Source organism: Aspergillus stella-maris (genome assembly GCF_047715825.1).
Source record: "Aspergillus stella-maris strain CBS 113639 unplaced genomic scaffold BDV14scaffold_40, whole genome shotgun sequence".
Lineage (NCBI taxonomy): Eukaryota > Fungi > Ascomycota > Eurotiomycetes > Eurotiales > Aspergillaceae > Aspergillus > Aspergillus stella-maris.
Window position 1 is genome coordinate 141,430 of NW_027396834.1, and position 13,862 is coordinate 155,291.

The window sequence follows — 13,862 nt, forward strand, 5'->3', positions numbered from 1 at the left end:
CCGGACATTTGGAGGAATTAGCACCACGACGATCCCCGTCTCGCGTCCGGAACAGGCATAATGCCATCCGCCAGGCAGCCGCAGGACCGCACTGTCACTAGCTAACTGGCAGACAGGGCATGCAAATCGACGAGCGTCATAGCAAAGCAAATCGCAGACCCTGCTTGGGCATCAAATTATTTTCGTCCCCGCTGTCCTGCTTGCTTGCCTGATGCTGCATGCGAGCCAAGAACGCCTGCGTGAAATTCCCGCACCTGGCCGGGCTAACGGCTTGACGCTTGATTGACTCTGGAGAATCCGATTTGGCTTTCCAAAGGATTTTGGAGGCTTCCTGCAGGTATGCTCGATAGAGTTTGATGCGTGCAGTGCACCCCGTAAAGTCGCGATGTTGTTCGCGTAGACTAAACTGATGTGGCCTCGGCGCACTCGTAACTTTGTCATTTTCCAAACACCGTCGTCGATCATCCGTCGAAGCCGGCGAAGGAGAAACGCGCATTGGCTGGGGACGACAACTTCACGGGGTCACTGAGTCGTGGAACCTCGTTGGCTTTTTTGGATCTCGAGGGGCAGTTGCCTCAACTCCATATTCTGTACTCTGTGTTATGAGCCAGGATATCATCTTCCGGATAAGGCTAGGCCAGGGCTGCGGCTACCACGAGGGAAGCCAGTGTGATGCAGAAGCCTGAAAGGGAAAGCCGTGAGAGTGTTGGGGAAGTCGTTGGAAGCCTGGGAGTGGGAGAAGGGACGGAGGTTAGTGATTAAGCGTACAGCGTCGTGCCTAGTAAACCTTAATTGTGTTTCCAGAAATCTCTCATAGTCGACTCCCAAAGTCCGTGCCTTCTCTTCCCTTTCTCTCTTCTCTTCCTTCTTCCCCATCCTCTCCTTTACTCTCCGACTCTCTCCTATTACATCTCCTCTCTCCCTTCGTTTGTGTGCTGTGACCCCTCCGAGAATGTCCCTCACTACCGTGCATTAGTGGGGTTGCTCCCCAGCTATTTGAAGCTGCCCATGACCCACACCATGACCACCACCTGAAAAGTACCCTCAAAGCTATGGAAACGGCCTCTCGACTACTTGCGCATTAATGGACCAACGAACCCGGCTACAGAAGGCTTGCGATGCCTGCAGTATCAGGAAGGTGAAGGTGAGTCGCAACCGTTGAGCACCCCCTCGATTGAAGAGCTACCCCAAATAGACTGACTGGAGCCGTGGGGTAGTGCGACACCAGCGGTCCCCCCTGTCGCTCATGCGCGAGCCTGAACATTCCCTGCACATACGAGAGGCCAACACGACGCCGCGGTCCTCCCAATCGCCATGCTGAAGCTTTCAAGAAGCAGAAGCTCGGGGAGACTCCCTATGCGCCCTCGAATTCACCCTCGCCGGATCAATCGTCCTCTCAACTTTCACCCTCTTTGACCGGCATTGGCCTTCAGGCCACCTCAAGCGCACTATCCCTGGAATCAATCTGCTGTCTGTCTACAATGCGCATGCTGATTGATGATTATTTCACGTACATCCATCCGCTCATTCCTATTCCTCATGAGCCTACATATCGCGCCGCCCTCGAGCGGAGAGAAGATCTCAACAACAGCACATTCTTAGCCTTGACGGCCGGAATGATCGGATCACTGGTCGCATCCTTCCCACGGAGACCTAAGCTGCATTTGAGACCCGAAGAAAAGGCAGCATTTCCACATTCAACCGCATTGGTCAAGAGGTGTCGCGACATTGCTGTTCAGGCGCGTGGGTCTGGTTACCTCGATCGCGCCACTACCGTTTATGACGCTGCAATCAGCTACTATCTAGGCCTCTGCTCGGGCTATGTCTGGAACATTCGATCATGCAGAGCTTATCTTGCAGAATGCATGACCATGATTCATGTCAACAGTCTCTGTACTCCACCTCAGGCGCGAGCTCCAGCTTTGGATCCGACAAGCCCGGCTTCTTCATCCTCATTCCACTCGCAGGATGAACATCTCCCTACTATTCTAGAGGTGGAACTTGGGCGACGATTATTCTATACAACTCTTGTGGGTTACCGGACCCTGCAACAGATGGGCTCTCATGATTCGGCGCTTCACGTTCCACCTGAGACTCCAACGGAACGGTATCCCCCGTTACCCTTAGAGGTGGACGACGAATACATATTCCCGGATCACATCGGACAGCAACCACCAAACAAGGTCTCCCGCCTTGTGGGTTTCAACGCCAACGTCCGCGTATTTGGCTCTTATAATCCAGTTTCGGCCTGGGAGACCGCCTTTGGCGCAGGTCAAATCTTTGACTGGGATCGACAAAGAGTTGTCATATACGAGTGCTTACAGAAGAGCAAACTGGCGTTGGCAAATATCCCAAATGAGCTTTCGTTGTACCCGACTGAAGGCGCATCGTTTGATCAGAAGGAAGATGTCAAGATGTCGCTTGACCCCGAGGAGCCAGGCCCAGCCGAAAGGCGCCATATTCAGTATGAGATCCAAAAGTCAAACATATACGCCAGCCAGCTTGCAACCAGATCGTATTTGGTTGAGAAGTATTGGAGCTTGCACGAAGCATGGAAGATGTACCAAACTCAAACGCACCAGCCTACTCCTACTTCTCCAGAAGGCAACAGCAGCGATTCAACCGACCAAATTAGCAACATCATGGGTGAAGAGCGGCGGCTTGTGATACGAGACCTATTTGTTCTGTTACAGACAGTCAATGAAGTCAACATGGAGCCTAATGGCGCAAGCGTTGTAAGTTGACCTCACTATGTTGATATTGGTATAAAAAGCTAACCAAGGCTAGACATCTAAAATCCGCCAAATCGCATCTACCTTGTTGGACTTATCAAAATCAACAATAGCAACTACTCCAAACGCGACGGGGCCACAACCTCTTACCAGAGAGGAGGCCGAGGCGTACCTATACGCATTCATTGACACTCTTGTCCGTTTGGAAGGCCTAGGGTCTACTGCAAAAGCTCCATCTAGCCCTCAGACACAGGGACGAGCCATGAGCTACCTCAGTGACCATGAACGCGATGAGGAAGAGTTGCGCCAATGGGCCAGTCTAAAGGCATACCAGGCAAAGTTCGCTGAAGCAGGAGGCTTGTTATCTGAGATATAAGCCATTGCTGTTTGTAAAGCAGCACGAAAAACGACAAAGAATTGTCATCAAGTTACCTACGGTCAGGCGTTTCCCACCGACTTGAAAGAGATCAGCTATGTTCAACAACAAGCACAAATTCGGGCTCCATTACGCAGCTGGGACCGGCGACGTCCATGGGATCCCTCCGTCAGTCTACGTGGCAGTCTCATTGCAACCCAATTCAGGGCCTCACAAGGCTCTAAGCGAGCCCGCGGGCTCTTGCGGGCTCTATTCAAACCCGGATCGGGCTCCGGGTCACGTGAACATGATCAGCGCCGAACCGAACTTTCACGCGCCGATCTTATTTTTAGCTCCTACCTTGTCAGGTATGTGCTAATTATCGGGGTTACGACTACCAATTCTTGGGTCTCACGTCTCGCAATTCCTCCCAAATGGAGATTGTCATGGCGAATACGAGGCGCTTCTCTGTGATATGTGAATCCGAAGGTTTAAGTCTCAGATATTCCGAGTTAACAAGCAACAATTAGGTTCAAGCCAACGCGACGCCAGAAGTGCCACCACAATCACATGCATATATACTCTACATCTGTCAAAAGTACTATTTACTATGCCACTATGAACCAATATATACAACCTGAAATGTACATTATAAATCAGCCTTTTGAAACCTGAGCTATACTTTCGAGACATGCATAACATAACCTGACTCATGGTAGCATGAACATCATGTCTAGACCCACTAAGCAGACTCGAGTCAGTGGATGTCTAGACTTTTGAACCCTTGCTCTGAGTCATGGGCGCTGCAGCACTATGCAATGCGTATAACTACTGTATAACTCCAAAGTCACTACAAACCTGCGCTGCACCAAGACTTACTTTCCCACTCGTAACATTAATATACATTATGCTAACTTAGAACTAACGCTGTACACGCTCTACTCCACAATGTTATGCAAGTAAATCCATACGTGACTGAACAAAACGTACAAACAAAATCAACCAAATGGATGGATCATCCAAGCAAACTCATAACCCTAGTTCGGAACTCATCATTTGTCACAGTGAGTGTCTCCGTGGCTCCAGGATTGGTCACCGTCGCCGTAACAGTCACCGTTATCGTTGCGAAGCCAGAAGGGGTGTATGGGATGACGGAGAGCTCATCGTCGTCGTTGTTCTCGCCACTGTCCGCAGCAGCGGTGTTTGCAGCAGCGGTATTAGCGGCATTGATTTGGTTCTGATTATCTGCGCCGCTCGAAGGGGAAGCCGCAACGGTTTCCAATGCCGTAGTCGTCGCCGTCTTCTGAATCGTCTCGGTCTTCGTTGCTCCGACGGTAATGGTTTTGCGTGGTTGGGATTGGAATTGAGAGCTCCCGGGGGTCGGCTCCGCGGATGTTTCGGCGTGGAGGGTCGACGTGTGCACGATTGTTGATATCACTGTTATTGTTGTCGTTGAGCTTGGTTCCTCAACGGGAGTGGCTTGTACCGTTGGTTGACTGGATTTTGTCTCTGTGGGTTGGGGCTGGGATGATGCTGGGCTCGATGATGTTTGAACGATGGTAGCGACTTCTGTGACGGTTGTTGTGGATGATGGTCCTTCCATGGGAATTTCGGGCTGGGGAGTCTCTTGGCCGGGGGCTAGAGTGGATGTTTGGACGACAGTTGAGACTTGTACAATTGTAGTCGTCGAGCTTGGCTTGCCCCACGCAGAAGATGAGCTTACTGGCGTTTCTTGACCTTCTGCGAGTGTGGATGTCTGAACAAGAGTTGAGATTGCGGTAATTGTCGTGGTAGAGCTTGGCCCACTCTCGGTGCTGGAGGTGCTTGGTGGCGCTGTTTGACCTTCTGGCAGGGTGGACGTTTGGACAACGGTCGAAATAGCCGTGATCGTAGTTGTTGAATTAGGCGTTTCCTCTGGCATTTGCTCGGGAGTGTGGGAGGGCGTTGCCGCGGTCGGTGTGGTAGAGGCCGAAGGGGAGGCAGGAGTGGGCGAAGACGTAAGCGTCAAGGTAGGGCTTGAGACCATCAGTGATGAAGAAGCTGACACCGAGATGCCCGAGCTAGACCCAGGGTAAATGACCTGACTGGTAGGCTGCCCCTGGTCCGCACCATCTGAGATGATGACCACGACCGGTGTTGTCGGACTGCCTGTCATACCCGCGCCGGCAGGAGTGCTGCTGCTTGTAGGAACCACAGGACTGCTTGTTTGCAATTGCGGGGAAGAAGAGGATGTAGCCTCGATCTCTGTTTCCGTTGAGATAATTGGGCTCGAAGTCGTGGGCTTACTCGAAGATGATGTTGTAGTAGGAGTCGCGCTCGGGCTTGGGCTCGGGGTTGAGGATGAAGTGGCCGCCGGGCTGGAGGGACTCTGACTGGTGCCTGTTTCCGAGTCTGTACCTGAAAGATCTTCAATTAAGCCAGTCGTTAATTGTGCAGATGACTCGGGCGTTGCGGATGGAGATTGGTTGGTCGCACTTATACTCCCATCCTCGAGGGTAGGAGCAGGGCTGACAGATTGTGAAACTGGCGACGGCGTTGGTGGTCCTTCACTCGGTGTGGACGAAGGCGTCGGTGTCTCAGACCTGGTTGTGGTTCCCTGAGGAGTAGGCGAAGGAGTTGTTGCCGCAGGTACACTTGTCTGATTTTCTGGGGTTGGAATAACTGTGGATGTAGCAGTGGGCGTGAATGTAGGAGACGGTGTGTTAGACTCTGGCCCTGGAGAAGCTGGCGAGGGTGTTGTCACGCCCGTTGAGCTTGGGCTTGTAGGCTCACCCGCTGGTGTACGAGTGGGAGTTGGAGACGGCGTGTTGGGCCCTGCTTCTGTTTCCGAAGCAGCAGGGGAGGGCGTCCCACTTGTTGAACTTGTGGACTCATCCACCGGAGTAGGAGTAGATGTTGGACTGGAAGTAGGGGTACTATGCTCTGCCTCAGCAGTTTGCGAGGGCGAAGGCGTCGCGGAGTTCTCAACATGCGAAGTGGCGGGGGCAGACGAGGGCGTGGTCTCGCTCGTCTTTGTCGTGGTTTCCTCATCGGGTGTAGAAGTCGGACTAGGCGTGGAAGCAGGGGTAGGCCCAGCCTCGGAAGGAATACTCGAGGGCATATACCCAGGAAGTTCGCTAGGGTCTGGAGTGACTGGAATGACCACTAGTGGATCATCATCCTCGCCATCGCCATCGCCGTCGTCTCTAGCGACGAAAGCAGAAGCAAGCGGCGTGGTTGAAGCTGCACTTAGGGCATCATTATTGGATAGAGAAGGAAAGAAAATCGGACCAGCCGAGCAAGTAGATAGCAAAAGAAGGAAGAGAAAAAGCATTGCGAAAAGTGTAGAAAAAGAGCGAAGGCAGCTAACAGACAGAGCGAGTGAGATCATCGCGATGGTCGAGCGAGGGCCTTTATAACAAATTAGGAAAACGCATGTTGCTGGGTCATATGCCTGAGAAATAACGAGAGTCAGTATCAGAATGAAATCAGAAAGAAGAAAAGACAAAGGAAAGAGATAAAGTAGCCAAAGGATAACACAGAAGCTCTTCGGGAGCAGGAGCCATGAGGCCCTTTATGCGCCGGAACATTGTCCAAATTTAGGCGTCTAATTGCATGGGCTGACCAGGATCATCGCTATCTGCAGAATCTAGAGCAGTATTGTGTTAGCTTCTGCAGAAAGTCTGAATGGTTGGCTGTGAAGAGAGAATCAGTTGGCGCGCGTCAAGAAGTCGATCGAGATGTACAACGGAGTCCCGCCCGCTCATTGGCTGCAGGCGCTCTGAGGCGCCAGCCCTGAAACGCCAGCATTCGCATAAATAGAATAAGAAGCTTAAAAGATAGCATTAAATAGATCGAGTGGTCCTCGCTGAGTATTTATCGTAAACATGGTCATCAAACTAGGTTCTTGTATGCGCTGGTCAAATAGTAACGGTGAACGGTTCGTCAGCACCCTCAAACGCCTCAATCTTCCCAGTGATGCTCTTGGAATCTCCATAGTAATGAAACCGGTAAGTCCCTGCCTGCACCGAGCTCAGACTCCCAGCAGTATAGTAGTCATCCTCTATCTTCCACTGTAGGGTGACCTCACTGTACCCTAAGATGCCGTTGGTCCTGTTCCAGCGATATACAAGATTCCAATCGGCGTCGGTCCGCACAGTCGCCCAGTTACCATTATCCAGTTGTCTCTCTACCGCTGCAAAAGTCGATTCCGATCGTAGGTTGTTCCTCGGGTTAGCGCCGACAAAAGTGGCGCTCACCGTATCGCCGGGTGCATATTCAGCATTGCCGGCAGAGGTAAGAACACTTCCGTACGCTTTGCCAATCGGATGGCCGTCGTAGACAACAGAGGGAATAAAGCTCAACGACTTATCTGTATTAATCGGTGGCTCGATTCCAGATGGCTCAAGTGACCCAACTTCAACAGACTCGTCGAGATAAGGCAGATAGGTGAGTGTTAGGTTGATGTAGGCTGCTAGCGTATTGGGCCCGTAGAGTGTCGAGGCGCCCTCGTAGCGCTGCCTGCTATACTCCTCCTCAGTAGCCACATAGTGCGCATAGGTATTGGCGGGAGAGCCTAGAACGACCAAAGGATCAGAGATCGACAGAGACTCGCTTGCGGCATTTGCAACCGCTTCTTTCCACCTTCGTCCGGACATGGTGGTCACTTCGCTCGTGGAAGTTACAACTATCAGCTGGCCTAGACGGAGAAGCTGGATGTCCACTATATTTGGTGTCCATGTGTATGGTAGGCTAACATCACCCACATCCAATAGAACATCTTTCGGCTCCTGACATTTTTGTTGCTCAGGTGTTGGCTGGTGTACGAACGCACGAGCAACGTACCATAATGGATTGCGCTCTGCAGGTGTAGTGTCATTTTGAGTAAAGTCAAAGTAACCCGGCCAGTCAGTAGTACCAGCAGCAAAAGAGAAACCTAGCGCTGCTGAGCATGTGCTCAGAGTGCTGGAATTGAACGGTGACTGGAAGGTATAGCCGTCCAAGTTTTCAAACAGGTGAAACGACCTTATCTCGGAACTTCGGCGAATGGCGACGGCGTCGGTGCTCATTTGGCTGTATAGTTCTTTGGCGGCAGAGTATTGTCGCTTACCAATCTCAAAGCAGCTCTTGGCGCCCTGGTCGTTCTCTCGAAAGTATGGTCCGCGCCCGTGGCACTGGTCGGCTTTCCCACCGCATGTACTGTCGGCATAAAGACATTCTTCGCCAGATCCGTCTTCACACCACGCGCCTAGGATGTTGGGCGAGGTATCACCAACGCTCGACTGAGAGAAACCCGCAACAAAATCATCCGCAAAGAGCGAGTCATCCTGTACACTCTTCTCAAAGAGCCAGGCCGCCACACCTTTGTTGTCTCCGGTAACGAGAGTGTTGTTACCATACATCGACGTGCCATGCACGGGAAAGAATGTCAGAACGGCAGTGGTTTTGTTGTCGCTCTCTCTGTCGAATCTCAAGAGTGTTAAAGTCTTGTCAACATTAGAAGAGTAACGTGCCTTTTCTTCCTCGGGATTGGCATCGTAAGAATAGGGACTTCTGTTGATGTTTGCGTCCTCAAGGCCTATTGTACCAAAAGAAGCACGGCCAGGTGCAAGGCTCTCATGAGCTCTCTGTATGGATAGTAGCACACCATCGACGATTGCGTTGAAGCTTTGCCTATCGAACCCCTTGTTCGGAATCTGGGGAAGAAGATAGTTATACCATGCGCCAGGCCCTGAATGTGAATGTGTTCCCGTTAGGGCAAGGTTGTGGTCGCCGTAACGAGCATAGTCGCTACCCGAATCAGCAAGACCTTGTAAGACAGCATGCCGTACACCAGTGTCACCAGTTAGTGTGTCCAACACTATATAGATCCAAGTCTCCTCTAGATTGTTTGGATTGGCCACGATGAAAGCTCGCGAGTAAATTCTTTGGCGGAGACCCGTTCCAATTTGGTCAAGGTCAGCATAGCCGCCAAATCCCACCTCAACAACCGGGCTGTGTATTACAGTTAGCGATTTCAAAAGCTATTAAAGCCGTAGTTGAACTCACCCAGTGATATCCGCCTTTCCAGCCCCTAGAACGAGAATGCTATCATCGGCAACATAGTTCGACGCCCGATCATCCCATTGTGCTTTCACCTTGAAATCAGGAGACTCGTTATCGTGAAGAAGAAATATCAGCTGTAAGAATACAACTGCCGCGATGAATGTCCCGACAAACACGAGGTTTGCTCTGTTGAATGCCATTTTAAAGCGCGACACAAAACACGCTCCAAGCCTAGCCAAAGCTTATGACATCAGACAGCTCTTCGCGTCCGGGTGACCAAGGCTATTTATCTTCTTAAGAACCACTCGTTAGGATGCCTTAGAACGATAGCCGAGCGAGGAGCCGAGCAGGGCCAGGCTTGTTCCTGGACGCGGCACCCCTATCACGAGCGAAGGGGCCCAGCCAATATATCCTATTGGCAACCAAGCCGCTGAAGATAGCAGCCAAATTTGATCTGGGCTGTTTATCCCCTGGCTTAATATCCTTCCGATAAGGGCTGATTGGATAGTGTGTCAAGCCCCGCGCCGTAAACAGAAGGATTCGTCAAGGAGCGAGGGTCATATGCTTGTACTTGGAGTCTGGCCCCCTGAGCCCGTGCAGAGAAATCAGTAGAAATGGTTGCGGTAATCTTGTGCATGTGCTGATCGGTGATGAGAGCTAGCATATTTCAGCAGAGCCAAGTCGTTGCTGCAGATTGGCCAATGTGCAGCCAATGAAGTATGCCAGCCGCAGGGTACAAGATTCCGGGAGGCGTCTGATGAGGGTACTTGCGTGGTATTCTGGTTCCAGCGCGAGGAATTCTCTGGGTAGACCTGCTAATGTGAAGATAGTACTGAACTGTCAGATAAGTCAAGGAGTGAAGAGACATGGATCTCACAGGGTCCGGGAGGTTGGTCCCTTGCTACGTCAGATCGTGCCTTCCCGATTTGGGGGCCGCATCCCCCGCACCTTCCTTCTGTGGATAAGCCCGGACTGTAAATGACTAATCAAGAACACACGTGACTCAGCGCCGCGGACGCAAAAAGACGCTTCATCATGATAGCTCTGGCACCCCAAGTGACCTGCGAAACGCATATAGAACAATTCTCGAGTCAAAGCAGCAAATCCCAGATCCCCCCCCGGCGCATTGAATTGAAAACATAATCTGAAAATGCCCCTCATCAGCGAAGCCCATGACTCCCTCCCATGTAAGAGCCGATCCTCAATCTTCTCTTCGGAACCCATGTCCTAACATGTTCCAGATATCGACGCAGCGCCCACAGAGCAAGCGCGAGCCAACGCAGAACGTCTGGTTGCAGCAGAGCTCCCCTCAGACCACCAAACTACCCCCCACCCGTCCATTCCCGAATTCGCCGAACCAAAATTCACACCCTTCATGCAACAAGAGCTCGAGCGCAAAGCAGCCGGGCGGCCTCTACCCGGCGGAATTGACCTGACGCGGTACGAAGCTCCCGAACCACCAACCCGCGACGCGAACGAAGCACCAAATCTCGAAGAATGGCGCCAGACGATAAAGAAGGCATACACAGCTAGTTCGCACTTGTCGTCAAGACACGAGAATCTGACGCTTCTGGAAGAGGGCGGAAAGAATGCTTGGTTGATTGGAAACTCGCAGTTGGAAGACTTGTTAAGGGCGTTGGAGAAGGAGTTGGCCGAGACAAAAGAGGCAGCGGAGGGCGTCAACAAGCAGAGAAAGATTGCGCAGGAATCGAGCCAGCCAGAGATGCAGGGCTTGGAGGAGTCGTGGAGGAAGGGAGTGGGTGCGATTTTGGACGTGGAACTTGCGGCTGAGGAGTTGCGACAGAAGGCCTTGGAGAAGAGGAGGCAGGATGCGCAGCAGCAGGCTCGGTAAACGAAGCGTTCCTTTCATGGGAGAGAGCATGACTTGAACCCCTTTGGAAAGCTTAACGAGCATTACGAGTTGCATACCAGGACATTTCGCTTCAAAGAGCATACGCCGGCCCGTCTCTGATATGGACTCTGCAATTGGCTTGGAAACTCACAAGCATCAAACACTACAGAGTGGCATCCGCATCGGCGCTATACATGTCGCTGAGCCCTCACCGCGTCGCCCAGTCATGCTAAACTTCCCATACCTGGAAGAGCGAGCGCTATACGAGCTACCAAATAATACAGACTGCGGCAATGGCGTGGCAATTACACTAGTGAGCTTCGGGTTCTTGCTGAGGGCTTTAACTCCTGAGGCATAAACAACATCAAGAAGAAAATGAAGTCGAAAATTCTTGAATTTACAACCATTGAAAAGTAGAAACTTTCCTAATAGAACTACCTAATATGGCCTCACACTCCCCATAACAACTTCAGCCCCCTTCTCCGCAGCCAACCGATTCCAATGCACCACCTCCTTACAAACCCCATCCAAACTAGTCAACGGCGGGTTATATCCAAGCCCACCCTTCTCCGGACTCTCCCTGGCCCGTGAGTCATCAACAATCAAATGCGGATTCGAGATCAAAAACACAGATGGCTGCAGCCTATTCAAGTCGCTCGTGACAGCCGGCAAGAACGGCGCATAAAAGTGCCGGAACAGCACGTACCACTCGACTAGATACGAGAGGATGTACATTGGCAGAGGCGGGACGTAGGGAAATCGAATGGGCGTCGTGGCGAGCGTTGTAAGCGCTAGGTAGATGTCGCCGAATGTGATTGCCGGATTTGGGTCTGTGACTATGAACGATTGCCCGCCTATGTTTGGGAGTGTTTCCGTAGATGCAGTGTGCTCGATTAGGCGTTGCTCGTAGGCGAGGTGCGCTATCGAGACGTTTTCGGCGTTGACGAAGTTTTGGATTGTGCGGGGGAGCCAGCTGGAATGACAAGTTAGGATTGCGCTTTGACAAATGAAAAGAGTATGGGGGGATGCTTACGTTGGTCCTCCGCCCATGCGCAGATACATTGAGATCAGGGTTGCGCTTGTCTCGCTGCCGATGCCGTAGACGCCATTTGCAGGGCGGATGCAGCCGGTGCGGAAGTTTGAATTCAGGTCATCGGCTCCGCGCACGACGGTCTCCGCCTCAAACTTCGAGATGGCGTAGCAGCCGAAGAACTGGTCGTGCTCCTTGGGAGGTTCAGTGGCATCGCTTAGGACCTGTACAATGTTCTTCGGTGTTTTATTCCATGGCGCAACCCAGAAATCAGGACGGCGCACACAGACGGAGCCGGAAGATGTCGAGACGAAGCAGCTGGCTCCGGCCTTTTTGGCGGCCTTCAGCACGTTCTCTGTCCCCCCGACGTTCACTTTGCGGCAGAAAGGCAGGTATATTTCGTGACGCTCAGCTGGCCGAATCACAGCGGCGTTGTGGAACACGGTCAGTGGAAGATCGGCGACTGACTCGTGCCATGGCTGCGAGAAAGCACCCTGCACACCCGCCTCGTCGGTAATATTTGTCCTGACAAATACAACACCTTGATTGAGGATATCGCCACGGGGGGGCTGGAGATCCAACGCACGAATAGCTGCCGGATCCTCCCCGCGAGCGAGGAGATGTTCAATTATCGAGTTACCGAGAAGCCCTAACAGCGAGTAAGCAGCCGTATACTAACCGCTACGGCAGGACCACAAGAGTGCAGCAAAAGCAACTCCAGTAGATCGTGCATAACGCACCTGATGCCCCAACAATGATATAACGCCGGCTTTGCTTTGGGGGTAGGCCTTTGGCAACATCTACCGGATTGTGAACAGCTTTCTTGTATGCGGCCTTGATCTCATCAACGGTCCATCGGTGAGGAGACAGTTTACCAGCCTCTTTAGGGACCTCACACATTGCCGTATTCACATGGCGAAGATAGAGAATGCCGCAGGCGGCGATGCAGAAGAATATCACAGCAAGCATTGCAGGCAAATTGTATAAATTGTGTCCTGTATTGGTGTCAGTTGCGGCTTGGTCTGCGCGAGATGATCTAGTACTTACAGTTCTTCTCGACAGCAACACCCAAAATACCGCCGTTCAAGGTTCTTTGCAGAAGATATCTACAGGGTCAGGGGTTGAAAGGCCACGTTATATGGCCATCGCGTTTGAGACGCTCAATACGCGATTGTCGAAGCGAAGCGGAGCCATGAAAATCAGGTTCAACGGGCAGAGCAGTGGCTCAGATGGCTCCATATTAGTCGGCTCGGTTAAGGATTCGCTTAGAGTCCTCACGGCTTGAGTCGCCTGGGCTGCCCGCCCTGGCAGCCCGGGGTCTGAAACGCCAGATCTGGTTCTTGGGGAAATGAAATCATATTTTCTGGAAGTTTCTTGGTTCAATGAGCGCAAGAGTAGAAGTATTGAAGTAGTTCTCATCAAGTGTTACACAGAGGCTGTATAGAATGCAGCCCTGCACGTGACCGTAGCCTGAATAATGCCAAGCCAGGAGGAAGGTACGGACCACGTGACTGCAACGCGGTCTTCTGGCCGAGATTCTCGTTCAACGGTCTGGCCCTGTGGAGTTTGTTTCCCTGAATGCAGTTGATGCCGCTGGCTTATGCCCACACTTGCCCAGGATAACCCTTGTCATTTGTTAAGCCTCGTGCATGTCTGCTTTCGAGGTGTCTTCCGCATGGATACCCAAACACAAGCTGCAAAACAAGTCTACGGCCCCCTAATATATGGTCTCGATCGCCCATGGACGAGGAGAGTTGCTTGGCATTCTTCCAGGCTGGAGAGTTCGGGAAACCGGCACTGGGCGGTCAGCCACATCTCGTCCTTAGTGCGCCCTATGTCACGAATGTCAGTCAAGGGCGACCCATCTCA

The 13,862-nt window shown here is 52.0% G+C and overlaps 5 protein-coding genes across 5 annotated transcripts; 2 read left to right on the forward strand and 3 right to left on the reverse strand.

The window, feature by feature from the left end:
• The first annotated feature begins 803 nt into the window (after positions 1 to 803).
• Positions 804 to 3,347, forward strand: BDV14DRAFT_89166 (uncharacterized protein). Its single transcript, XM_073777793.1, has 3 exons — positions 804 to 1,144; positions 1,218 to 2,735; positions 2,788 to 3,347. Exons 1-3 carry the CDS (start codon positions 1,085 to 1,087, stop codon positions 3,106 to 3,108), a joined length of 1,899 nt encoding a protein of 632 aa, XP_073626519.1. The 5' UTR covers positions 804 to 1,084; the 3' UTR covers positions 3,109 to 3,347.
• Positions 3,348 to 3,952: 605 nt separating this feature from the next.
• On the reverse strand, positions 3,953 to 6,594 carry BDV14DRAFT_89192 (uncharacterized protein). The gene has a single exon (XM_073777794.1). The coding sequence runs from the start codon at positions 6,455 to 6,457 to the stop codon at positions 4,103 to 4,105; it is 2,355 nt and encodes a 784-aa protein (XP_073626520.1). The 5' UTR covers positions 6,458 to 6,594; the 3' UTR covers positions 3,953 to 4,102.
• A 392-nt stretch (positions 6,595 to 6,986) lies between these two features.
• BDV14DRAFT_190843 (neutral/alkaline ceramidase) lies at positions 6,987 to 9,311 on the reverse strand (the record flags this gene model as incomplete). Its single annotated transcript, XM_073771395.1, has 2 exons — positions 6,987 to 9,060; positions 9,115 to 9,311. 2 exons carry the CDS (start codon positions 9,309 to 9,311, stop codon positions 6,987 to 6,989), a joined length of 2,271 nt encoding a protein of 756 aa, XP_073626521.1.
• An 858-nt stretch (positions 9,312 to 10,169) lies between these two features.
• On the forward strand, positions 10,170 to 11,285 carry BDV14DRAFT_89239 (pre-mRNA-splicing factor SPF27 family protein). Its single transcript, XM_073777798.1, has 2 exons — positions 10,170 to 10,298; positions 10,353 to 11,285. Exons 1-2 carry the CDS (start codon positions 10,262 to 10,264, stop codon positions 10,961 to 10,963), a joined length of 648 nt encoding a protein of 215 aa, XP_073626522.1. The 5' UTR covers positions 10,170 to 10,261; the 3' UTR covers positions 10,964 to 11,285.
• BDV14DRAFT_89235 (putative 3-beta hydroxysteroid dehydrogenase/isomerase family protein) lies at positions 11,183 to 13,303 on the reverse strand. Its single transcript, XM_073777797.1, has 4 exons — positions 13,041 to 13,303; positions 12,734 to 12,988; positions 11,997 to 12,642; positions 11,183 to 11,936 (listed from the first exon to the last, which is right to left on the reverse strand). The coding sequence occupies exons 2-4, from the start codon at positions 12,960 to 12,962 to the stop codon at positions 11,402 to 11,404; spliced, it is 1,410 nt and encodes a 469-aa protein (XP_073626523.1). The 5' UTR covers positions 12,963 to 12,988; positions 13,041 to 13,303; the 3' UTR covers positions 11,183 to 11,401.
• Between the last annotated feature and the right edge of the window lie 559 nt (positions 13,304 to 13,862).

What these genes read in the sequence shown, in the direction of transcription:
- BDV14DRAFT_89166 (XM_073777793.1), top strand. Translation starts at nt 1,085, where the DNA reads ATGGACCAACGAACCCGGCTACAGAAGGCTTGCGATGCCTGCAGTATC. An exon ending in GCAGTATCAGGAAGGTGAAG is followed by an intron (nt 1,145 to 1,217) that starts GTGAGTCGCAAC and finishes GCCGTGGGGTAG; the next exon opens with TGCGACACCAGCGGTCCCCC. An exon ending in AGCCTAATGGCGCAAGCGTT is followed by an intron (nt 2,736 to 2,787) that starts GTAAGTTGACCT and finishes AACCAAGGCTAG; the next exon opens with ACATCTAAAATCCGCCAAAT.
- BDV14DRAFT_89192 (XM_073777794.1), bottom strand. Translation starts at nt 6,457, where the DNA reads ATGATCTCACTCGCTCTGTCTGTTAGCTGCCTTCGCTCTTTTTCTACA.
- BDV14DRAFT_89239 (XM_073777798.1), top strand. Translation starts at nt 10,262, where the DNA reads ATGCCCCTCATCAGCGAAGCCCATGACTCCCTCCCAT. An exon ending in AGCCCATGACTCCCTCCCAT is followed by an intron (nt 10,299 to 10,352) that starts GTAAGAGCCGAT and finishes AACATGTTCCAG; the next exon opens with ATATCGACGCAGCGCCCACA.
- BDV14DRAFT_89235 (XM_073777797.1), bottom strand. Translation starts at nt 12,962, where the DNA reads ATGCTTGCTGTGATATTCTTCTGCATCGCCGCCTGCGGCATTCTCTAT. An exon ending in TATCATTGTTGGGGCATCAG is followed by an intron (nt 12,643 to 12,733) that starts GTGCGTTATGCA and finishes ACTCGCTGTTAG; the next exon opens with GGCTTCTCGGTAACTCGATA. An exon ending in CGCATGGGCGGAGGACCAAC is followed by an intron (nt 11,937 to 11,996) that starts GTAAGCATCCCC and finishes TTGTCATTCCAG; the next exon opens with CTGGCTCCCCCGCACAATCC.